The 26,836-nt window shown below is 41.4% G+C and overlaps 1 protein-coding gene across 7 annotated transcripts in view; it reads left to right on the forward strand.

Annotated features, from left to right (window-relative positions):
- Positions 1 to 26,836, forward strand: part of adad1 (adenosine deaminase domain containing 1 (testis-specific)) — a 95,408-nt gene that overhangs the window by 51,453 nt on the left and 17,119 nt on the right. For all 7 annotated transcript variants that reach the window (XM_048594981.1, XM_048594989.1, XM_048595009.1 and 4 more), the window contains 2 exons: positions 2,790 to 3,022; positions 15,649 to 15,886. In XM_048594981.1, the coding sequence (XP_048450938.1) occupies positions 2,790 to 3,022; positions 15,649 to 15,886 (471 nt within the window). The remainder of the gene's footprint in view (positions 1 to 2,789; positions 3,023 to 15,648; positions 15,887 to 26,836) is intronic.

The raw sequence follows: 26,836 nt of genomic DNA on the forward strand, positions 1-26,836 counted from the left end.
AGTACACGTCTGTTAAACTTGCTTTTTATGCTTCGTGTGCCTGATCACAATTCTGCCTCGCATCCAGGGCATACTGCAATATGATTCTCATTATTAAATGAGAAGCTAATTTGTGTCATAATTCCCTAGCAATGCCTGTGGCTGCGTGCTTCTACTGCTTGAATATAAAATATAAGAGCTTAAAAGTTCACAACCCTGTTTTACATTGATTGAAGCCTCCTTTAATCAATTGATGATAGGCATCGTTTACGAATCATTTGCTGACTTTACTTCAGACCATGTGTAATTCCTGTTGTTAATAAAATCTCTAAAAGTTGCTTATAATTGTATATTAATGCTCTGTGTTACTCTACTTTTAAGTCAGTGACCTGAGCCAATTGTTTTCTTTCAATTTGATATTACGGTATTATCTATCCCGACAGTAGAATGTAGTCAGTTAGATTTTCCGATGACTAGTAATTATAGTTAGATTGTCACTCCACTCCTACTTGTTTTGCTTTAAGACAGAACTCTACACTTCTGGCAGGACATTCCAATCACAGCTCCTTCAGAAATATTGTGCTTTCCTTAAATCCAGTTTAGTGCTTGTAGTTCAGGAGAACTGGGAGAAGTCAAATGATGCTCAGTTTTTCACAGCAGTGGTTGCCGTGTTTTGTTTTAAATGTCCAGCAGCAGCACAGACAGCGACTTTAGCAGCTTTTGGTGAAAGGGAAAGTATGTAATACAAGTATAGCAATCGGGTACAAAAACAGTGCTGGAGAAACTCATCACATCTGGCAGCATCAATGGATAGTGAAACAAAATTAACATTCAAGTCTAATATGACTGTTCATATTGGACTGGCAATGTTAACCTTTCCAGATGTTGCTCGACCTACTGAGTTTCTCCAGAACTTGTTTTGATTTCTGGTATCCAGCATCGATAGTACTTTTGTTTCATGTAGGGTTAGGGTGCTAGATAAGTGGAATATTTAAGGTTGATATTGGATCCTTCAGGGGAGAGGGAGTGTTGAATCCAGCATGCTGGGTAGTGGGTGGGGGAGTGAGGGAGAAAGAGAGACTTGATCAATCCCGCAGTAGATGGAAAAGGGTGGTTTAGCCATATGGGAAAGAGGAGTGATCACTTAGACTTTGTAGCTGGCAAAGTGGAGCTTTGGGTTAGGATCTAGTTGGCATAAGGGTTCTAGGGAGATGTAGTTGGGAGTGTATGGTGAGTTGGGGTCAATTTAATGGTTACCCAGGAGTTAGACTAGGTTTTAAATCTTCTAACCTGTCCTTGGTAGCTATTATCAGGAGTGGAACCTTCCAAATTCTCTGGTTTAAATGGATATTTTCAGAAGATTGGGTATTGCCCATTGGAATCTTCATTTTCCTGGGCAGTTTGCTCCCAAGTGCTCGTGTGAGATTCTGCAAGATTCCAATGAGCAACTCCCAACTATGCTGCAGAAATGGCTATCTGGTCATTGGAAAATCTGGTCCTTTGTCATTGGAACTGAAGTGCAATGGAACCTTCCATTTTTTGTCAAATGTAGCTGCACTTTGTGAGGTAGAGCTAGCCAGCTAGGAAGTAAACAACTGTTATCTAATTAATTATATAACACTTCAAAGCATGCAAGGCCTCTTCCTCCATTCATTAGGACCATAAGCCTGGCTGCACCTCATCCAATAGAATGGACAATAAGGAAGAGTCAAGTGATCTTGGCTCCATGATTAAGCCTGTTTCTTGAACCCTCACTGCAAAACTCGTTCAACTGACATGATTATTACTCTGATATAATGGAGTGCAAAGTCAGTTTTCAGGAATAGCCGGTCGTTCTGTAGAACATAGAACATAGAACATTACAGCGCAGTACAGGCCCTTTGGCCCTCGATGTTGCGCCAACCTGTGAAACCAATCTGAAGCCCATCTAACCTAAACTATTCCATTATCATCCATATGTTTGTCCAATGACCATTTAAATGCCCTTAAAGTGGGCGAGTCTACTATTTTTGCAGGCAGGGCATTCCACGCCCTTACTACTCTCTGAGTAAAGAACCTACCTCTGACATCTGTCCTATATCTATCACCCCTCAATTTAAAGCTATGTCCCCTCGTGCTAGCCATCACCATCCGAGGAAAAAGGCTCCCACTGTCCACCCTATCTAATCCTCTCTGGTAGAAAATATATTAAAATCAAAAGTTTAACACAAGCATAACTAGAGCCATTAATTCACCCTGATCAGATATCTTGGACATATACATCACGTGATTTATTCCAAAATGATATTTCATTGAACTTTTAAACAACAAAAAAATCTCAAGGAAGTACTTAACATTATTTAATAATAATCTGGTACCCACAATAAATTGTTGCAAGTGAAATTAATAGTTTGCTATAAACATGAATTAAAACATTTGGAATGTGCAAAGAGAAAACAACAAGTTAACATGTCAGGGTGATTTTCTGACCTCTTGTGGCTCATAAGGAGCCTCACTGCTACTGTACTATGGATACTCAGAAACATATTAAATTATGGTTTAACTTAAGTCAAACTTGTTACATCTAATTTTCCGATTAGCAAATTGCAGCTATTCAAATCATTAAGTTATTTTCTGTGACTTTAAATTTTTGTCTTTTTCCCTCGGCCCTTTTATTGAATCTTCTTTTTTAAAAAAAACTTTGGAAGATTAAAGTCAAAATGTTAACTTATCTCTTTGCTTTAAGGTTGCTTACTGACCTGTTTTTTACTTCCTCCCGTCTATTTGGAATTTTTATTTGTAAGGGCAATGTGTAACCTTTCCTTGTACAGGCATCTGGCTCCTCACTCGATATCTACTTTTCATACTAATAAAGAGATGGAACTTCACGTTATTTTGGATGGGAAGGTGTTTGCAATTAGTCATTGCAGTCCTGACATAACTGCTTCTAGAGTGTGTAGCATGTCGGCCAGTGATAAGCTTACTCGTTGGGAAGTACTTGGAGTTCAGGGAGCTCTACTTAGTCACTTCATTGAACCCATCTATATCAACAGCATTCTTATTGGTAAGTGGGATCTTTCAATATCGAGAAAATTATTAATCTGCTGAAGTACACTTCCTTTAGCCATCATAAATAAAATATTAATGCGTTTTTAAATTATGGTATTTTAGCACTTTGGCCCATTAGGTATTTTGCACCTTGTCAAAAGGTGATGAATATTTTTGCTTTCTCTTAAATTTCTTAAACATAGGTAATTTATAATTTATTCCCATATGCACTAATGGTGTCTTTTGTCATGCTTGTTCTGCTCCAAATCATAATGTGGAGATGCCAGTGTTGGACTGGGGTGGCCAAAATCAGAAGTCACATGACACCAAGTTATAGTCCAACAGGTTTATTTGAAATCACAAGCTTTCAGAGCGTAGCACCTTCGTCAGGTGGAGTCAGAGAAGCACACAGACATGGAATTTATAGGAAGAGAGAGATCAAAAGATCATACTAATGGTGTGAGTGGAGTGTCAAGTAATAAGTCTCTGTAGGTGATCAAAAGTGTAAGACAGTGTGAGTAAAGTGTCAACAACTGAATAGCAAGTGAAGAGAGGACATATAATGCGATTAAATGAGGCAGAGAGACCATTACAGAAAAAAACTAAAGTGGTGCTGGAGACCAACCAAATGACTGGAATAACATGATAGGTATAAAAGTCGCATGCTGAGGGTCCAATGAAAGTAATAAGTAATCCAAAACTGTACAACTTAATTAAAGTAGAGAGATCATAACAATTTATCAAGGTGATGGTGTCAAAACTGGAAAGTAAAGGAAGATTTTACAGATACAGAACATTGTGGTGGGGTCATATGTAGCGCAACATTAACCCAAGATCATGGTTGAGGCTGTCTTCATGGGTACAGAAGTTGGCTATCAGTTTCTGCTAGGTGATTCTGTCATTGTGTATCTCAAAGGCCACCGTGGAGGATGATTGACTGAAGATCAGAGGTTGAATGTCCTTGAAATTCTGTAAAATCTTTCTTGCTGTCCTATTTTTAACACCATCCCCTTTGATAAATTGTTATGATCACTCTACCTTAATTAGTTTGTACAGTTTTGGATTACTTTTAACTTTGGTTAGACCCTTGGCATGTGATTTTTATACCTATCATGTTATTCCAGTCATTTGGTTTGTCTGCTGCACCACTATTTTTTAAATTTTTTTGTAATTATCTCTCCGCTTCATTTAATCAGATTATAGGTCATCCCTTCACTTGTTATTCAGCTGTTGACACTTTACACACGTCTGACACTTTTGATCCCTTCAGAGACTTGCTATTTGACCACTCCACTCGTACCATTTATATTATCTTTTGATCTCACTGCCTGTAAATTCTGTGTCACTTCATCTGATGAAGGGACTACGCTCCGAAAGCTTGTGATTTCAAATAACCTGTTCGACTATAACCTGGTGTCATGTGACTTCTGACTCCAAATCATGTCATTTTCGTTTTCTGTCAGAATGACTGGAGGTTCTTCATGGAATATACTAATCAGGTGGAAAAGTTTAAATAGCTTTAATTTCATGTCTGAGAATCAGGTAAAGCCTATCGTTTTACCTACATTAAAATCTGAGCTTAAAGTGCTTTGAAGTAGAAGACATCTATGCATGCCTTACAATAATCAGATGCACAGCTTAAAGGTATTATTTCAATAACTTTGTCAATAAGTGCCATGAATTAAAAGTTTTATAGATCAGTTAGAGTGTTTAAAGAATCAAAAAAGTAATCATCCTCTTGCGGATAAAAACTGAAAGAACTACAGATGCTGTAAATCCGAGACAAAAATAGAAATTGCTGGAAAAGCTCAGCAGGTCTGGCAGCATCTGTGAAGAGAAATCCGAGTTAACGTTTCAGGTCAAGTGACCCTACCTCAGAACGGTTCTGAGGAAGGGTTATTTGACCCAAAATGTTAACTCTGATTTCTCTCCACAAGTTGCCAGACCTGCTGAGCTTTTCCAGCAATTTCTATTTTTTGTCTCCTCCCCTTGTGGATGCTCAGAATATCAATAACTTAGAACAACACTGGGAACAACTTGGTTCGATGGCTGTGTTTAGGGGCAATGCCTGTAGTTGGACAGAGCACCAAGTGCACTTGTGTCGAAACAGTAGCACTGAGCACTACATTGTGGTCAAGCCACTGAGTGGCAGCTGCCTGTTATAAAGATGGCACTGCCCATATATTCACAGGCTGTAAATAAACATTGGTGTAAAATCACAAAGTAGCTCTGCCTGAATGAGTGAGAATTGAAGTTCTGCATCAGAGATGGAAATGTCACATATGCAACAAGTTGAGAACAAATGCAAAGGCAGAGCGAAGAACAATAGATGGTTGTAATAGGTTGCAAAGAACAGACTATTTAAACAGTTATAGAAGGCAAAATATGGGCGATTAATGGGGCAAATTTTACTTCCTAATGTTTACTCTGGTGCAACTAAGATTCCTGGTCAATCAGTCGTAACTGCTTTTTCAAAACAACATACCCAGCCAAATAGACCTTTCTTTCTTATTTTGAGGTCAAAACATGGAACAAATTAAGTGAGTGTCTTGTAACTTACAGCATGGAATTTGAAGCTAGTTAACAGAATGGAAGATGGTGGTACCGGCCATTCGTTGCAGCTCAGCACCTCAAATGGGTCCTGTTCACTTTAGCCTGTCTGGTACCATTATGTCATACATTTTCTGAAAATCTAAGCTTATTGCAATGTCACCTCCTTCATATTGGAAGCCAGTCTGAAAATTCTCAATGTGCCAGTCAGAATGTCATTGCACACATGGAGAGGCATTCTGGCATTCCCAAGATACCTATTGCTGGAGACTGATGTTACTAAATGGGACGTGCACAGATGACTCTTAGCAGCAATCTTGAATGCCAGACTTGCTGGAAACACACACTTCATTGAGCCCTGAATAAGGACAAATCAGAAGAGTTTTTAATTGCATCAAAGTGAGAACAACCTTCAAACTTTGACATCATATTATGGTCTTGTCATCTATTTCATCTAACCTTTACAAGGAGCGTGAAATAGAAAATCTGAAATACAAGGTTTCAAAAGGTAACAAAAGAATCACCAGATACATTATCAGGAGTTTCCTGAAGAAAAAACTAGATTTTGAATAGCTAGTACAATTTTTACTGGATTTTTTTTCTGGAGGTTTTACTAAAGTTTTTAACTGTATATCTAAACAACCTGCTCTTACTTCAACTTTATCAATCTGGCATTTATAATGGGCATCCCAGCTGTTTACCAGCAAACGGTTTACAATGAATTAATTATTAAAACAGATCATAACTGATGCAAGTTGAGAATAAAGTCATGGGGTGGAATTTTCTAAGCCGTGGAACAACACGGACAATGGCAAGTCGGTAAAATGTGGCGAGATCAAGAAGAAATCGAGTAAAGAAAGTCAAATTTTCTGCCAAGGTTTAAGTGAGGTGAGATCTCACTAGTGAGCAATGAGGGACCTATATGCATGCATAACAACTAGTGAGACTAGACAGCCACAATTCTCAACCTGAAAGCCTGATCGGTACCTGGCAGCAGCAACTGCCTACCCCTGCTGGCTGTGAAAATTGGCATCGACCTCACCACATCATAACACATCATGGACTCACTTGTTGTGCAGTTTGCCATTTCATCACTGTACAGCTGTCACACTACTTTACACACAGGAACTGGCACCCATCTCGTGCATCAGGACAGGTTCCTGGGCTCTTAGCTTCCTTTCTTGGCACCTAGTCACTTTGAGCCTATTTGAATACTCAGGATCACTGCCTAATCTTTTAGTACATTGCTGTTTCATTCAGAATTTTACAGGCTTATAGTACTTCTGTCTAACTTGCCTTTTAGCACAGACATAAAGCCAGGCAGCTTGTCATTTTTGCCAGTGATGATTGGTTACAATAGACATGTGGCACATCAGTATATGGCAGCAGCTTATGTGGCAAACAACTGCATGCACTGCAACCACATGGCCATGTCTCAAGGCGAAAGGAATGTAATCTTCAGTGGAATTGTAGGGGTTTACAGCATGGCTAAAGGCCCTTTAGCCCAACTTGTCCATGCTACCCAATTTTCACAAATCAACTAGTCCTATTTGCCTGAGTTTGATCCATATTCCCCCATACCTATACCCCACCTATTTGTGTCTGAATGTTTCTTACATGATGAAATTGTATTCTCCTCCACCACTACCTCTGGCAGCCTGTTCTGGATACTCACCACCCTCTATGTGAAAAAATTGCCCTTTTGGATTCTTTTGTATCTGTCCCCTCTCACCTTAAACCTATGCACTCTAGTTTTAGACGACTTTACCATGGGGAAAAGCAGTTGGCTATCTACCTAGTTTGTGTCTCATGATTTTATGGACTTCAATAAGGTCACCCCTCAGTTTCCTAGACTTCAGAGGAAAAAAGTCTCAGCCTATCCAATCGCTCCTTATAACCCGGACCTTCCAGTCTAGGTTGCATCTTAGTTAATCTTTTCTGCACTGTTTCTAGTTTAATATGCCTTCTGTAGTAGGGCAATCAGAACTGCAGGCAGTACTCCAGATGCAGCCTTACCAACATCTTGTACAGCTGTAACAAGATATTCTAACTCCTATACCCGATGCTTTGACCAATGAAAGCAAGCTTGCCAAAAGCCACCTTCACCATCCTTTCTGTGACTCCATTTTCAAGGAACTATGAACCTGTGTCTCTAGATTTCTTAACACTCCCCATTGACTGTGTAAGTCCTGCCTTGGTTTGACCTACCAAAAATGCAACACCTTGCTTTTACCTAAATTAAACTCTATTCGCCATTTTTCTGCCCACTGGCCCAGTTGATCAAGATCTCACTGTATTCCCCAATAATCTTCACTGTTCACTATACCACCAATCATGGTGTCATCTGCAAATTTATTAACCATACCTTCTAAATTTTTATCCAGATCATTCATATAAATGACAAATAACAGTGGACACAGATATTGATCCCTGCGGCGCACTGGAGGTCACAGCCCTCCAGTTTGAAAAACAACCCTCTTTCTACTGCCCTCCATCTTCTACCTTCAAGCCAATTTTGTGTCCAGTTGTTTAGCTCTCCCTGGATCCAGTGAGATTTAAGCTTACTCAACAGCCCACCATGCGGTACCTTGTCAGAGGCCTTGCTAAAGTTCATGTAGACGACATCTGTCACACCACCCATCTACTTTCTTGGACAATCCTTCAAAAACCTCAGTCAAATTTGTGAGACACTATTTCCCACGCATAAAGCCATGTTGGCTATCCCTAATCAGTCTGTGCCCCTCCAAATGCCTGTCTCGGAATCCCCTCTAACAATTTACCCACCACAGAGATGTTAGGCTCACCAGTCTGTAGGTTCCAGGCATTTCCCTGCAGCCTTTCTTAGCACAACATTAGCCACCTTCCGGTCTTCAGGCACGTCACACGTGGCTGTCAATGATACAAATATCAAAAGCCCTGCAATTTCCTCCCTAGCCTCCCACAAAGTCCTGGGATACACTTCTTCATGTCCTAGAAATTTATCTACCTTTAATCTGTTTTAAGACTTCCAGCACCACCTCTTTAATGTGGACTCTTCAAGACATCACTATTTCCCAAGTTCCCTATCATCCATGCCTTTCTCGACGGTAAATACTGACACAACGTATTCGTTTAAGATCTCACCCATCTGATGTGGCTTTGCACTTAGATGACCTTGCCCCTTTAAGAGGCCCAATTCTCTGCCTAGTCACTCTTTTGTCCTTCCAACAGAGGGTGCTGCTGAGAAGTGCCTGCGGAGGATTTTGTGAGGAGTTGGCTCAGTCACGCGAACAAGGAGGGAATGGCAGAAGAGCCAGTGTCAGAGCAGTGCAAGAGCATCCACCAGCAGGAACTGCTGAGAAGCAGCTAAGGATGATTCTGGGAGGAGTCGGCTCAGTCACCGCGACTAAGGGGAGCGCAGAAGAGCTGGTGTGAGAGAATGGTGCAAGAACATTCAACAGAGGGTGGTGCTGAGGAGGATTCTGGGAGGAGTCAGCTCAATCACTAGCAGCTGCATGGGAGTGAATAAAAGGAAGGCAACTTCTAACTGAGTGGCCATTTTGAGAAGTGCTCCTGGAGGTTTAAGTGTGGGCTTTGGTGAATGCTATGAGGATTAGTACTGAGGTAAGCTCAAGGTAAGATTCTGTTCTTTGTTATACTTTGAAGGGTCAGAGATGGTAGTTGGGGCAGTGGTATGCTGCTCCTGTCAGATGTGGGAGATCAGGGAACAGTCTAGTGTCCCTGACAATTATGTCTGCAGGAAGTGTGACCAGCTGCAGCTCCTCACGTACCACATGGTTTGGAGCAGCATTTAGACACACTGACAGACTTACAAGGGGCAGAGTGTGATAGACACTAATTACAGTGTGACACTAATCGCACCATAGGTTCTGTTAGGCAGATGGGTGACAGCCTGGCGAGGCAGGCAGGTAGTAAAGGAGTCTCCTGTACCTATTCCCTTCTCAAACAAGAATACCATTTTGGATACATTTGGGGGGATAGCCCCTCAGGGGAGTCCAACAGCAGCAGCCAGGCCTGTGGCACCATGACTGGCTGTGCTTAGACCAGGGTCGGGCAAAGTCCAAGCGAGTGCTGTAGTAGGGGACTCACTAGTCAGTAGCACAGATGGGCATTTCTGTGGCAGTGATCGAGACTCTAGGATGGTGTATTGCCTCCCTGGTGCCAGGGTCAAGGATGTCTGAGTGGTTGCATGAAATTCTTAAGGGGGTGGGTGAGCAACCAGAGGCCATTGTACACAATGGTACCAGTGACATAGGTAGAAAAAGGGATGAGGTCCTGAAGAGTGATTATAGGGAGTTAGGCAGAATTTTAAAATGCAGGCCCTAAACATAGTAATTTCTGGACTACTGCCGGTGCCACATGTTAGTGAGAGGATAGGAGGATTTGGCAGATGAATGTGTGGCTTGAGAGCTGGGACAGGGATTCAGGTTCGTGGATCATTGGGGTCTCTTCTGGGATAGAAGTTACCTGTACAAGAGGGACAAGTTACACCTGAACTGGAAGGAACTGATATCCTGGTGGGGAGATTTGCTAGAACCACTCGGGAGGGTTTAAACTAGTCTGTAATGGGGAGTGGGATCCAAATCAGTAGAGAGGTGAAAGAGAAGGTTGAGGACAATACAGAAGTTAATGAAAGCAAGTTAAGTAGCAAATGTAGTGTTGATAATCTAGAACTAACAGGGCAGGCAAGAGCAAGGCAGGAAGCAAGGGAGGTCTGCGTTAAACTGCATTTATTTCAATGCAAGAGGCCTCACGGGTAAGGCAAATGAACTTGGGCATGGATGGGTACATAGGACTGGGATATTACAGCTGTTACAGAAATGTGGCTGAGGGAGAGAAAGGGCTGGCAGCCCAATGTTCCAGGGTAACAGATGTTAAGTGAAGGATAGAAGGGGAGGCAAGAGAGGAGGTGAAGTTTTGTTTTTGATTAGGGAGAACATCACCGCAGTACTAAGAGGGGACATCCTTGAGTGTAAGTCTATAAGAGGAGATCACATTGATAGCATTGTACTATCGGCCCACCAGTCGTCAGCGAGATTGAGGTGCAAGTATATGAGGGGATCGTAGATGGCTACAAGAATATTAGCATTGTAATAGTAGGGGATTTTAATTTTCCTAACTTTGACTGGGATTGCCATTGTGTGAAGGGCTTGGATGGAGAGAAATTTTAGTGTTCAGGAAGAATTTCTCATTCAGTGCGTAGGTGGCTGTATTAAAAGGGAAAAACTTGACGACCTCTTGGGAAATACAGCAGGGCAAGTGACAGAACTGTTAGTGGGGGAGCACTTTGGGGCCAGTTACCATATTTCCATTAGTTTCAAAATAGCTGTGGAAAAGGATAGATCTAGTCCACAAGTTAAAGTTCTAAATTGGGGCAAGCCCAATTTTGATGGTCTTAGACAGGAACTTTCAAAAGTTGATTGGGGGAGGCTGTTTGCAGGCAAAGGTATATCTGATAAGTGGGAGGCTTTCAAAAGTGAGTTAGAGGGTTCAGGGCCAGTGTGTTCCTGTTATAGTGAGGGGTAACGTTGGCAGGTGTAGGGGAACTTGGATGACTAGAGTTATTGAGACCCTGGGCAATAGTGGACAGACTGTCATTAGCTACAGAGTCCCATTCAAGTTAATCAAGGGCATTATGTGATATCAGTCCAGGGGCCTGGACATGGTCAGTTGGCTGCTTGAGGTGTTCAGGGTCAGGAGCTCCATTTTACTGCAGTTGGAGAATAGGCCATGAGCAGTCCTACACTTCCAATGCAGCTAGTCCCAGGACTAGCAGTAAGTCACTTAGGAGCGATATCGGTTTCCCTCTGGTCGCAGTCTTCTACAAACTCTGGGATCTGAAAGAGACCAGATATTTTTCATTTTTTATGACCTTGTAAACTGAATTCAAGTTGGTTTGCAGTAACCAGATAAAAACCGGAAAATTTTGCAACTTGAAAGTCAAGGTACATATTGTTAAGTGCTGCATACAATGTTGCCTTTAAGAAACAAAACAACGGAAAATTTGAGACTGAACGGTGCCAAGAATCTTTTGAGTTAGAAATTTTGTCAACTTACTTGGTTGAACTACAATATTAAAAATGACTAAGTACCAAGCACTGCAGAGAGGTGAAAACATCCACCCCCATGTCTCTCTCTGTCTCTCTTTAATCTGTCCTCTCTATGAGGAAACTGGACAGAATATCCAAAAAAGCTTAAAAGAACTCTGCAAACAAAAGACCTAAATCTGCCTGGTCAATTATTAAGTCAAATGGCAATCAACACCATACAGTGCAAAAATCAAAAGGACTGAGACAAAAAGAACTTTCCAATTATGGTCTGGACTTGCCATCTTGGAAATTTTGTTTGCTCTTTAATTAATTTCTACCTATTAGTATATGGTATAACTGTCTTTTGTTTTTCTTAATTATAATTACATGTGTTTGGGATTTTGAAGGAGTATAGTTCAAACTGTATAAATTAAAAATAACTTATTTTCACTTGTTACAATAAATTGTTTTTACTGGAACTGAAATCGTTGCTTTTATCCTGGATAGCAGTCTGGTAAATTTGGTCATTTTGGTGGCCTCATTGGGATTTTTTTTTTATATATCTATGTTTTGTGATTACTTGTGGAACAGTGGGGCATGTTTATCAGCACACTTTCCCAGCTAAATTGGTATAGATTTCTCCTCGCATAGAGGAAAGAAAAACTAATGTCAGGGACCTCGACACCCATGTTGGCCTTTTATGTCCTATTGTGGGCCATTTTCTTATCCATTTAATCAAAGGGTGGGATTGAGTGAGATGGAAGTGGCTGGCATAGCTGTTAGTGGTGTTGTAGATGGGATAAAGGTATCCCATTTGACTGTGAAGGAAACACAGTGGCCAGGAAAATATTGAGCTGGGTGAGAGCCACAAAGGGATATAACAATTGGAGTGGTACACCAAGAGCTTTGGTGATTAGTAAGAGCAGAGTTTTAGATGAGTGGAGGAGCGGAGAGAAGATGGTGGCAATTACTCTTGTGGAGCATAAAGTTGTTAACCTTCTTGGAATATTGCTGCACGTTGCTCCCTCTTGTGAGAGCGGGAGGGAAGATCTTAGAATAAGGGGTCACTCATTTAAGACAGGTGCAGAGGAATTGATTCTCAGAGTAGTGAATCTGTAGAATTCTGAAATGCAAAGGGCTGATGAGCCTGGATTTTTATGTATTCTTAAGGTTGAGTAAATAGACAGATTTTTAATCCGTAAGGGTATCAAGCGTTATGAGGAAAAGGCAGGAAAGTGGCGTTGAGAATTAGCACAGAACCACAGTTCTTACAGTGCAGAAGACAGCCATTTGACCCATTGTACCTCCACCAGTACTACTACCTAATGCCAACCTCCTACCTTTTCCCTGTATCACTGCACATTAGTTCTATCCAAATTATTATCCATTGCCTCTCTCTCAGCAATGATCTCATTGAATGAGAGCAGACTTAGTCATAGTCATACAGCACAGAAATAGCCTCTTGGGTCCAAGTCATTGATCCCAACCAGCTTTCCCAACTAGCTTTCCCAACTAAACCAGTCCCATTTTCCTGTATTTGGCCCATATCCATCTTGATGGGCCTGATAGCCTACTTTAGCTCCAATGCCTTATGATCTTGCGCTCTTTGGACAGCAGACACTACAGTGACTCAGATGGCTGCTTGACACCTGGCTGGCAGGGTCTAGTCCCATTGTTTCCTCTAATGGTCTTGAGGAAAAAGGCACTCCTTTCCCCTACAGCATCCACCAGAACATCCAGATCCCTCTCAGCGAAGTGGCTCCCAACTCTTCTATCTGCCATCTCTATGGCAATTCTTCCCATTATGTGCATGGTAGAGCAATTCCTGACTTGCAGCATTTAAACTATTGCACGGCTGGGATTTAAATATGGCCTAGACAGTGAGAAACCTGGCAAGCTCTAACAGTGACCATTGGCTCTACCTTTGATTGCCATAGAGTCATGTTGCATTCAGAATTGGGTGAGAAGTAGAAAATTTCATCAGATAATCTGCTTGAGCTTACAGAAAGAAACTCTCTTCAAAAGTCCTGAAAAAAATGACTCAGGTTCAATTTGAAAAGTATATTCTAGCTGTGATCATGATTAAAAAAAAAAGTTGAAGGGGAATAAGAATGGTGAAGGTGGCTTTCGGCATGCTAGCTTTCATTGGTCAGGGCATTGAGTTGGGACGACATACTGCAGCTGTACAAGTTGGTGAAGCCACATTTGGAGTATTGTGTGCAATTCTGCTCATCCTAGTGAAAGGATATTAATAACTAAAAAGGAGAACAGAAAATATTTACTAGTATGCAACCTGGACTGGAAGGCTTGAGCTATAAGAAGAGGTTGGATAGGCTGGGATTTTTTTTTTGTTTTTACTGGGGCATAGAAGGCTGAGGGGTGACCTTATAGAGGTATAAAGGCTTAGTGGTTAGCACTGCTGCCTCAGTGTCAGGCACCCAAGTTTGATTCCAATCTTGGGCGACTGTCAGTGAGGAGTTTGCACGTTCTCCTTGTGTCTGCATGAGTTTTCTCTGGGTGCTCTGGTTTCCTCCCCCAGTCCAAAGATGCGCAAGTTAAGTGGATTGGCCATGCTAAATTGCCCATAGTGTTCAGGGATGTGTCAGTTAGGTGCATTAGCCGTGGGAATTGCAAGATTGGAGGGATAATGTAGGGGGATGATTCTGGGTGGGATGCTCTTCGGAGGTTTAGTGTGAACTTGTTGCACTGAATGGCCTGTTCCCACACTATGGGGATTCTGTGATATAAAATCGTGAGCAGCATAGAAAAGGTAGATGGCCGACAGCTTTTCCCTATAGTAGGGGAGTCCAAACTAGAGGACATAGGCTTAAAGGGAGAGATACAAGACAGTCCAGAGAGAGAGATTTTTTTCATAGTGGTGAGTGTCTGGAACGGTGGAAGCGAATACAATTTTGTCATTTTAAAAAACATTTAGACAGGTCCATGGATGGGATAGGTATGGAGGAATATGGACCAAAGGCAGGCAAATGGGACTAGATTAATTTGTGAAAATTGGGTGGCTTGGGCGAAAGGGCCTGTTTCCATGCTGTAGACCTCTGACTCTTAAGAGAGGTCTCCAAGGAACAATGTCAAAAGCAGTGGGGTTAATCTGTTAAGCAAAATACTTGATATTGGCATCCAGACATGTATACAACTTTGAAGCCCTTGAGTGTCAGCAGCAGACAGTGACCTGAGAATATAAGGAAAATGAGCAGACCATTTAGCCACTATTTTCAGTGAGGTTATGGGTATTACCTAACACCATATATCAGACTTTAGTTCGTAACCTTAGTATTAATTTTTAATTTAAAACAACAAATATCAATTCTGTATTAATCTGCCAATTGTTTAGACAGAATCCCTAGCCAATCAACTTAGAAACTTCATTTGATGCCCCACCTCAATTTTAATTTTGCAATTATGATTTTGAACCCATTGACAGTGGTGGCTAGCCCCAGAGTCCCCTCTGAACTCTCGTGCTGTTTTTAATGCCTGAAATGCTCTCTGAATTCTCAGGCCAATTTTGATCTTTCTAGGTTTTAATCACTTTTAGCCAAGTGTTCTTCAAGTGCAAATTATCTTTTTCAATTGTAAATGGAAGTTACTATGAAAATACAGGATACTTTGAGGCAAAAGATTTCGAATGACTGGGCTTGTAGCCTGCTATCCATAAAGCTGGCTGTGGTGATTAAATTGCTTGCAAAGTAAAATGTTTATTAGAAAATCCTCTGCTGCTTTATTAAACCTTAGAAACATAATTGCTTGAATTTTTATTGTTTAAATATGATGTTTTTCTCTCTCCTCAAATGGAAGAAGGATCACTGGACATTCTATGTTAACTCTAATTTCTCTCCACTCATGCTGCTGAACTTGCTGAGTTTTTCCAGCAATTTCTGTATGTTTCAGATTATTACAAGTCTTCCTCATGATTTGCCCTTCAATTTGTGTCAAATCTTACCTTACTGTGCATCATGCTTATAACTTCCTTCTCCTACATCTAAATTAAGAATGAAGCCTATCAGTTCAAATGCTTATAAAATCACCTTTTCATTTGGTCCTCCAGGTGATGCCAACTGCATAGATACACGTGGAGTAGAGGTTGCAATTAAACAGCGTGTAGATGACTCGCTGACTTCAAAGCTCCCAAATTTCTACATTGTCAGCAAACCACAAATATGTCTTACAGAAACTGCCTACCCCTGTCTAACAAATTCTGTTCATAAAACCCTCAGTCTGAACTGGTCTCAGTCAGATTCTTTGGTAGAAGTGGTGAATGGTACAACTGGAAGAATCGCTGAAAGGTAAAAAAAAACTGTTACGCGCTATGTTATTTGAGTAACTTTGTTAATATTTCTGTGTAGATTATCTATTAGTGTAATAAAAGTACTACTTGTTACTTTTTGTCTAAACTACTGTATTACCCAAAATGTTATATTGGATAAGTTTCTTGATTAGTTTGTTCTTTCCTATTAGTTGGCAGCATTAATTAAGGGTGCTGATAAACTATCATCTATGATGAATACATCTCTGATACCTTCGATTTCTTAAATTCCAATTTCTCATTAACTGAATCACTGCATCCTGGTATCTCACATCATCTAAAAATACCTGTCACTCAGCTTCAGGTGTTTAAATTGTTAAAGTTTTTACTTTGTTGTTTTTGATCAAGGCTACCCTTTTCAGTACCTGTTAGTACTAATAAGTTTCCAAACTTCTAGTAACACCATTCAGATTGTCACATTTTATTTTAATTATATATGCAACAGCATCAAAATAGTCTCTTCCTGTAGGAGGAATAGTTCTTGGAAGAGTTTTACAGATACAAAGTGTGAATTCTTCCAGTTACATTAAAGCCGCAGGTAACAAATTACTATCTGCAATGCGGGAAAAGGTCATCTACAATATTGTCCCTTTATGATCTTTATGCCAAGTTCAAGTAAATGCCAACACTTGAACAATGTCAGTGTGGGCTACCCTGCTTTGCGATTAATTTTTCAGTTGTCAGTACCATATTTCTGTACAGTCCCCCACTTTTGGCGGCAGGGGTTGGGGGGAGGGAGGTGAAAAGAATCATATCACTAATTCTGCTCTGGTATTTAGATGAATTTTATGACCTCAAGCTTTCATTATGTTTTAATATTTCTAATTTTACACTTCAATCCTTTCTATTTGTGACCTGTTCTGGAGTTGGCAAACTTTTGTCAATGGGAATTGCCAACGTTGCATATCATAATTAGATGTATGCCAATTTACCAATATTTTAATGCAGTTGTTGGCAGGGCATTGTTCTTAAAAGTTGTTATAGTTAGACATGAAAGTGTTCATGTATGTAAGAATACTTTCTCTGGTGGATGAAATGCTCTCAACATTGCACAGTATTGAGACTCAAAGTTTTCAGTGAGATAATGACATAGTGGTAGTGTCATTGGACAAGTAATTCGGGGCCCAGGTTAATTCTGTGGGGACATGAGTTCAAATCCTACAACAACAGAGAAACATTTGAATTAATAAATCTGGGATGATTTCGTTTTCAGGTAAGGAAATCTGCCGTCCTACCTTTGACCTACCGTGACTCCAGACTTGAGCAACGTGGTTGACTCCTAACTGCACTGTGAAGTAGTCCAGCAAGCTAATAAGTAGTTGCCTTAGTAGGGGGCGGCATGGTGGCACAGTGGTTAGCACTGCTGCCTCACAGCGCCAGGGACCCGGGTTCAATTCCATCCTCTGGCGACTGTCTGTGTGGAGTTTGCACATTCTCCCCATGTCTGCGTGGGTTTCCTCCAGGTGCTCCGGTTTCCTCCCACATTCCAAAGATGTGCAGGCTAGGTAGATTGGCCATGCTAAATTGCCTGTAGTGTTCAGGGAATTGTACATTAGGCCGGTTATAGTGGGATGGGTTTGGGTGAGTGCTCTGAGGGTGGTACGGACTTGTTGGTCCGACGGGCCTGTTTCCTCACTGTAGGGATTCTATGAATTATCAACAATGCATAAATCCCACGAACAATTTTTTTTTTTTTTTAGAAAAAGTACCAGTTGTGTTTGTGCTTTGATTTATTGTTATTTGACAATTTAGCCAACCAGTGATCCTTTAAAACAGTGGAAGAGGTGGCCATCTGTTCATTCTAATTTATTCCACCATCGTTATTCTGTCCATAGTGGAAACATGGTAAGTGTTTTAGGAGTTTTCGGGAGGTGATACTTCACGCTAACATTCACAGAACTAGCCCAGTGTTCCAGGAAATGAAAGTGTGTCTTTTAACCACCTGGCTTTGGGCCGCCTTCAGAACTGATGGCACTAACGATGCTATGAAAATAGTGTGAGTGTCATTGCTAGCTAGGTGGTGTGATTGCTATTTTGGGAAGGCTCCTGACTCATGATCTCTGCCAAGAAGAGGAAAATCCAACCAAATAGTGCTGAATGGACTTCAGCTCTTTTACATATATGGAGGGCAAATGTCTATCAGAACATACAGAAGATGCCTTTGGTAGCTATTTTGATGTTTTTAGCAGTTTTGCACAATTTCTATGGCAATACATTAGCAACATTTTGGTACACTCTACAGTACTAACAGGTTGCAAACATAGCAATGAGTAGGAGTTTATTTTTTGTCCCTTTTCAAACTGTTCTATATGTGATCATAGCAGAATTGATAGTGGCATCTCTATACTTTCCAGTCAACCTACTTTCTTGATCAAGAATCGATTGATTCTTGCCTTAAACTTTGCCTTAAAAATGTTCAATAATCCTGCCCACACTCCACTAGGAAGAGCATTCCACATACTAACAAACTCGAGAGAAAAGAATTTCTCTTTACTGCCAATCTTGTGGGAGACCCTGTCTTTAAACTTGCACCCTCTAGTTCAGAAGAGAAAATGTCCTGTCAGCATCCACTCTGCCAAGTCGTCTTAGCACTTGACAAAATCATCTTTTGTTCTCCTGAACGCCAATATTTGCAGTCCCAACATGCCCCTTTCCTCATTAAATGACTCCTTAATCTCTGGAATCAATTGAGTGAACTTCTAATGCAAATGTATCCCTCCCTAAGTAAGAAGACCCAAACTATCCATAACGTTTCAAATATGGTCTCTCTGAAACTATAAAAAAGCAGTAGTCATTACCACATCTCGAATACTGTGAACAGTTTTGATCCCCCTTATCTAAGGAAAGATACTGATATTGGAGGAATTCCAGACAAGGTTCACAAGATTGATTCAAGGTATGGAAGGATTTTATGAGCAGAGGTTGAGTAAGTTAAGCCTGGACTCGGAGAGGAGAGGTTATTTCCCCTCGTGGAGAGTGTCTAGAACCAGATGACATCAGCTAAGAATTTGTCATTTAAGACAGATGATAAGGATTGCCTTTCTTTGAGGATAGTGAATCTGTTACATTCTGTACTGCAGAGAACTGCTGAGTTTGGGTTAATATTAAAGACTGAGATAAATTCTTAATCAGTAAATGAATTGAGAGGTATAGGGAAAAGGCAGAAAAGTGGATTTGAAGGGTGAAACAGACTCGATGGACCCAATTAGCCTATTTCTGTTCCTGCAATTTTTGATGTTCGGCTCTGTACATCTGTATCGGAACTTCCCTATTTTTATACTTAATTGTCCTGAGGGTTATCAGCAATATTCCATTTGCCTGTTTACTAACTTGTCATCGCCATCTCCACTGCAGTATTCTGCAATTGCTTTCCATTTAAATAGCATGCATTATATAATTCATCCAGCTAAAGCAGCTAAATTTATATTTTACCACTGTGTACCACAACTTTCACTGACAGATTTTGATTTGACCGATTTTATCATTTCCTGCTTTCTGTTTCCCTCCTTTCTTGAATAGAGGAATTACATTCACTATTTTCCAGTCTGATAGGACACTTCCATAATCTAGGGAATTTTAGAAAATTACAACCAGTACATCTCCCCAGTGTCGTACACTTACAAGTCTCAAGTCAGCAATGTGTTATAATACTCTTCACTTTTGTAGATTGGTGCAGCAGCATAGATTCATACAGCATGGACTTCGTCTAACTCGTCCATACTGACCAGGTATCCCAAACTTAACTAGTTCTATTTACTGCATTTGGTCCATTTCCCTCTTTGCTATTCATGTACCTGTCTTAATATGTTTTAAATCGTGTAATTGTACCTGCCTCTACCTCTTCCTCTGGCAGTTCGTTCTATACACGCACCAGCCTCTGTGTGAAAAAGTTACCCCTGAGGTCCCTTTTAAATCTTTCTCCTGTCACCTCAATCCTATACCCTTTAGTTTTGGACTCCCCTACACTTGAGTAAAAGACCTTGGCTATTCATCTCATCTGTGCCCCTCATTATTTTATAAACCTCTATAACGTCACCGGACCGCGCCCCCCAACCTCCTACGCTCCAGTGAAAAATGTCCAAGCCTATCCTTACAACTCAAACCCTCCAGTCCCAGCAACATTCTTGTAAACTTTTTCTGCACCCTTTCTAGTTTAACAATATCCTTGTTGTAGCAAGGTAATCAGATTGTATGCAGTATTCCCAATGTCTTGTATAGCTGCAACATAACCGCAATTCCTGTAATCAGTGCTGTGAGCAATGAAGGCAAACGTGCCAAACGCCTTCCTCACCACCCTTTCTACCTGGGACGATACTTTCGATGAGAAAGTGTGTTTACCTACTTGCACCCCTAGGCCCCTTTGTTCAACAACACTGCCCAAGGCCCTGCCATTAATTGTGTAAGTCCTGCCCTAGTTTGCCTTACCAAAATTTAACACCTCACGTTTATTTAAATTAAATGCCATCTGCCACTTGTCAGCCCATCGGCCCATCTGATCAAGATCTCTTTGTACTCTTAGATAACCTTCTTACCACAAATTTTGGTGTCAGCTGCAAACTTACTAACCATACAGTGGACCCAGAACCAATCTTGGCGGGACCCTGCTGGTTACAGGCCTCCAGTCCGAATTAAAAACCCTCTACTGCCATACTCTGTCATCTACCATCGAGCCAATTTTGTATCCGATTCGTTATCGCCCCCTGGATCCGATGTGATCTAACTTTACTAATCAATTTACCGTGTGGGATCTTGTCAAAGGCTTTGCTAAAGACCATATAGACAACGCCTACCACTCTGTGCTTATCCATCTTCTTGGTATCCTCATTAAAATAACTCCAGATTCTGAGACACTTTTTTTCCCCACACACACAGCCATGTTGACTATTCCGAGTCAGTCCTTGCCTTTCCAGTGCATGCAAATCCTATCTCTCAGAAGCCCCACCAACAATTTACCCACCACTGACATCAGGCTCGCTGGTATATAGTTGCCTGGCTTTTCCTTGCAGCCTTGCTTAAGCAGTAGCACAACATTAGCCACCCTCCAGTTGTTCAGCACCTCATCTGTGGCTGTTGATGATACAAACATCTCTGCAAGAATCCCCACGATCTCTTCCCTAGCTTCCCACAATGTTAAGGGATAGACCTGATCAGGTCCTAAGAATTTATCTATCTTTTACATATTTTAAGACCTCCAGCATCTCATCTTCTGTAATGTGGACTTTTTTCAAGACATCACTATTCATTTCCCCAAATTGCCTCACCTACATGTGTTTCTCCACAGTAAATACTGAGGCGAAATATTCACTTAGTATCTCACCCATTTCCTTGGTTTCACAGCCTCATTGATCTTTAAGGGGCCCTCTTCTCCCCCTAGTAACTCTTTTGCCCTTAATGTATTTGTAGAATCTCTTGGGATTCTCCTTTAACCTTATTTGCCAAAGCTATCTCATTTTCTCTTTTCACCTTCCTGATTTCCCTCTTAAGTGTACTTATACTCCTGAAGGGATTCACTTGATCCCACCTTCTTTACTTGACATATGTCTCCTTTTTCTTGACCAGAACCTCAATATCTCTAGTCATCCTACATCTCCTACATGTCCTAGTCTTGCCTTTCACACTAACAGGAACTACTGTCTCTGAACTCCTGTTATTTTTGAATCCTTCCCACATGCCAGACATCCTTTTACCTGCGAACAGCATCCCCCAATCAACTTCCGAAAGTTCCTGTCTAATATCATCAAAGTTGGCCTTGCTCTAATTTAGGCCTGATCTGAAAGTTAAAGTTCTATTCTTTTCTGTAGCAATTTAAAAACTGATGGAATTCCTTTATTCATTCACAGGATGAGGGCATCGCTGGCTAGGCAGCATTTATTGCCCATCCCTAATTGCCCAAAGGGCAGTTAAGAGTGCACCACATTGTTGTGGGTCTAGAGTTACATGTAGGCCAGACCAGGTAAGGATGACAGTTTCCTTCTCCAAAGGACATTAGTGAACCAGATGTGGTTTTCCAACAAACGACAATGGATTCAGTCATCATTAAACTCTTATTCCAGCTATTTATTGAATTCAAATTCCACCATTTGTTGTGGCAGGATTCAAACCCAGGTCCCCAGAACGTTATCTGGGTCCCTGGATTGACAGTTCTGCGATAATACTACTAGGCCTCCGCCTCCCAACTATGAATTATGATCACTGGTCCCAAAGTGCTCCTCCACTAACACCTCTGTAACTTCCTCTGATTTATATTGAAGAGAAAGTCGAGTTTTGATCTTTCTCTCGTGATAAATCCACATATTGAATAAGAAAATTTTCCTGAACATGCTTAAATTCCTCTCCATCCAAGTCCTTTTACAGTATGGCATTCCCAGTCTGTTTGGAAAGTTAAAATCCCCTACTGTTACAACCCAATTATTCTGAGGCCTCCTACATATTTGCTCCTCAATTTTCTGTTGACTATTGAGAGATTCAAGCCCTCCAACAGCAGTCAAGCTCGACACCATTTCAAGATATAGCGTCCCGTTTGATTAGCGCCTTCACTTCCTTAACTGATACACATCGACAGCAGTGAGTACCATCTATCTCTGTTTTCACAACACAATAAAACTAAACTATCAAAGACCCCCAGAAGTTACTCTAATAGTTCCTAACCAGACTTTTGAATAACCAATTCCGGATTTTGTGAATAATTAATTCCACACACCAGTTTTGTATTTAATGATTTATTAAATGCACATTAACTGTAGCAAAGGAAAACTCAAACAGGGTAAGTTAATTAATATCTATGCTTTAAACCAGAAACATTTGTTTCCAGACCCCATTCACACAAAACAGACAGACAAACACAGTTAAGGGATAAATTAAAAAAAGTAACAAAACTGGCCAGATAACTTAACTTAAATGGCTTTCACAATGCATCGTTTCACAGGCATAGATGTGGACTCCTTGGTTGCTTTACCAGAACTGCAGATTTGGGCCACATTCTCAACTTACATAGGCAAAGGCAGCAATACTTTTAATTGAGGTTGTTGACTTGCTCACCGAGCTGGCTTGTTTCTGTTCAGACGTTTCGTCACCGTGCTAGGTGACATCATCGTTGAGGCCTCCCATATAGAATTGGACCCCATATACAAACCCATACAGATCAAAACCAGAAATGACACTACTCACCGTTATGGACCAGACAGTATAAATTCCAAGCGGAGTAGAATGACCTTGCTTCATCGGAGGCCTCACTGATGATGTCACCTAGCATGGTGACGAAATGTCAACGAAAACAAGCCAGCTTGGTGAGCAAGTCAGCAACCTCACCCACAACCTGAGCTACAAATCTTTGCTAAAATTTTAAATACTTTTAAATTTTTTAATACTTTTAGCTTCTGGAAGCGGGTGTAGCAGATTAGGCAGGGAGATTTCAAATCTTCATTCTGGCTCATCTCCTCAAAAAATAGTTTAAAAAAACTTAACCTAATTGTCTCTTCCTGAGGCCTCAATTACCATTCAACAACTGCCATCTGCTTAAACATAGGATTTCTTCGAGTTGCTGAAACCAATTCCCAAGTACAAACCTTGCTAATTGCCAACTTCTGCTATCTGTTTAAACACAATACTGTTCCTGAAGTTGCTATGTCTCCTTAACCCCCTTAATCAAAAATCAGCCCAAAATTAGCCTCCAGGCCTCACAAATAAACAAAGCTTGGCTGATCTATTGTTTTCCTTTTACCACAAGCTGCCTAAAGTCTACAAGTCATTTCCAGCTTGCAATTCAAAATTGATAGATGAATAAGAATTAAAAAAATGAGAAATCAGCAAGGGCTCAAACAATCCTCACTCTGTACTGTTTTGCTGTTTCTTCATTGTTGCTTATGAATGCAGGATGAAAGTCTTCAACAAAATGTGTCCTTTCCTGAATACTTCCTTGTTGTCTTGAGTGCATCTTTGAATGTTAGGAAATATCTCCTTAGATGTCTGCCACTTCATCTCTATTGACCCATTTCTTAACCTAATTTCCAAATTCACTTTGGCCAGCTCTATCTTTATACCCGTATAATTGCTTTTATTAAAGTTTAAAACATTAGTGTTGGCCTTACTTTTCTTCTCGCAATCTGAATGCAAAATTCCATAATTTCATCATAATGGAGGTTATCAATTCTGTCTCATTGTACACTACTGGGTCTAGAATAATTTACACTCTGGCACTAGAATGTGCTGCTCTAAGAAACCGTCCAAAATTGTTTACAAACTCCTCTTCCAGTCTGATCGTTGCCAATCTGATTCATCCAATCTATATGTAGATTAAAATTGCCTATTATAATTGCATAATTTTTTTCAAGCCTCTCATTTCTTGCTGTATACCATATCTTTAGCTTTAGAAGCTCCTATAAACAGATTCCACGTGACTTCTTGTCTTAGGATATAGCAAGAACTGCAGATGCTGGAGTGGGAGTCAGAGTCAGTACAGTGTGGAGCTGGAGGAACACAGTAGGTCAGGTAGCATCAGCAAGGAGTAGGAGAGTCCACGTTTCAGGCTTCGACCCTTCTTCAAGACTGGAGACATGGGAGGAGCTGGGAAATAAATAGTGGGAAGAGGGGTGGGGCTGGGGGTAGGTAGGTGGAATGGCGATAGGTGGATGCAGGTAGGGGTAGTGGGGATTGGCCAGTGGGAAGGGTGGGTGGACAGGTTATGTCAGGTCAAGAAGGCAGGGATGAGAGGGAGGGTTGGACTTGGGATGAGGCCAGGGGTGGGGAGATTTTGAAACTGGTGAATTCTATGTTTAGGCCATCAGGCCTCAGGCTCCCAAGACACAATGAGGTGGTGTTCTTCCAGTTTGCATGTGGTGTCGTTGTGGCACTGGAAGAGGCCCAGGATGGACATGTTACCCAGGGAGTGGAAGGGAGAGTTAAAATGGCCACCACCCAGGAGGTGGTGTTGATTATGGACTATGGAGCACAGGTGCTCCGCAAATCTGTCACTGAGTCTACGTTTTGGTTTCACCCATGTAGAGGAGGCCACATCGGGAGCAACGGAAACAGTAGACCAGGTTGGAAGATGTACAAGTGAACCCCTGTCAGATATGGAGAGTTTGTCTTGGGCCTCGGATAGAGGTGAGAGGAGAAGTGTAGGGGCGTGTGTAGCATCTCCTGCGGTTTCAAGGAAAGGTGCCAGGTGTGTTGTGGTTGGCGTGAAGTGGATGTGAGCAGTCGCGGAGCAAGCAGTCCCTACAAAAGGCAGATAGGGGTGGGTGGGGGGTGAAGACAGAATCCAGGTATGCAAAGATGAGTTCAGTGAGACAGGAGCAGGCAGAGACAATGGGCCGACCGGGGAGGTCAGGTTTGTGGATTTTGGGAAGAAGCTGGAACCGGGAGATGCAAGGTTAGCAGACAATGAGCTTGGAAGCTGAGAGTGGGAGGTGATCAGGGGTGGGCTCATAATCAAGGGGGCGGTAGGAGGAGGTGTCACAGTTGGCACCTGGCCTCCATGATGTAGAGATCTGTGCACCATACCACAACTGCACTCCTCCCATCTTATCTGCAGATTTGATGGTGAGGTTGGGATTGGAGCGGAGGGTTGTGCATTCCGTTGAAGAGAGGTTGGAGTGAATGAGAGGAGTGGAGAGATTAAGGCGATTGATGTCATGACAGTAGTTGGAATGAAGAAGTCAAGGAAGGGTAGGAGGCCATGGGGTAGTGTCCAGGAGCATGAGGTTTGTTGGAGGCGGGAGAAGGCATTGGCAGAGGGTGGGTTAGACTCCCTGTCAAAGAAATAGGCGCAGAGGTGGAGGAGGCAGAAAAAAAGTTCAACATCCAGAGGTCAACAGAATTCATTGTGTGGGCGCAGGGGAATGAAGATGAGTCCTTTGCTGAGGACTGACCATTTGCCATCAGTGAAGGGGAGGTCTGGGGGTGTAGTGACTACCCGACTGGGCTTGAGGTTGGGACTAGGTGTAGAGTTGGAGCTGGGAGTGGGTGTGTGTATGGGGATGGTCACGTAGGTAGACCGAAAGTGACAGCGGCGGAAACCACTGCCGACAACATCACTTCCGCCACTAACGTCACTTTTGTTCCTCCAGCTCCACACTATATTGACTCTGACTTCTTGCCTTTGCCATTTCTTAATTTTACTCAAATTTATCCTACAGCTTGATCTTTGGAACTAAATGTCATCCTTAACTAACAAAGCTACCTCAAAGAATACTTACCTTTCTAGGTATTCATACTTACAAAATGTTGAAATGTCTTGAATAATCAGATCCCAGCCCTGGTCAGCTTGCCACGTCTCTGACACGGCTGCCAGATCATAGATATTTATTTCTATTTGAGCTTTTTTTTTTGTTGTACAAACACTACAAACTGTCAGACACCGATTTTAGTTGTGTTTCTCATTTTTGCTAACTCCTGGCCTTAGTCACTGGCACTCTTAACTTTGTTGTTTTGTCCCTTCCAGCTGTTCTGATTATTGTTACCTTTATTGCTACATTGCTTTATTGCCATGGCCTTTCTCATTAAACTATTGGAATTTCCTTCATGTGACACTTCTCCCCCACTAGTTTAGAACCCTCTCTACCAACCTAGTTGTATAACTTAGGTGATTCTTTGGCAGTGAGTGTAAATTTAGGATGGTTTGTTGCTTTCCTGGTGCTAGGTTTAGGGATGTTTTGAGATTGAGAACCAGAAATTATTGTACACATTGATAGGAATGACATTTTTAGGGAAAAGATTAAGGCAGCACAGAGTGAATTTACGAGGTTCGGTAGAATACGTTTAAAAATCCTTAAAAGTAGTAATTTCTGGTCTATTCCCAATGCCAAACTCAAATGAGGGAAGCAACAAAGGGTTAAAGGAGATAAATCAATGGCTGAAGAGCTGGTGTATTGTTCAGGGATTCAGGTTTTTGGACAATTGGAATGCCTTTTGGCATAGAAAAGACCTGTTC

The sequence above is a fragment of the Rhincodon typus genome, chromosome 1, assembly GCF_021869965.1.
Source record: "Rhincodon typus isolate 14 chromosome 1, sRhiTyp1.1, whole genome shotgun sequence".
NCBI classification, from domain to species: Eukaryota; Metazoa; Chordata; class Chondrichthyes; order Orectolobiformes; family Rhincodontidae; genus Rhincodon; species Rhincodon typus.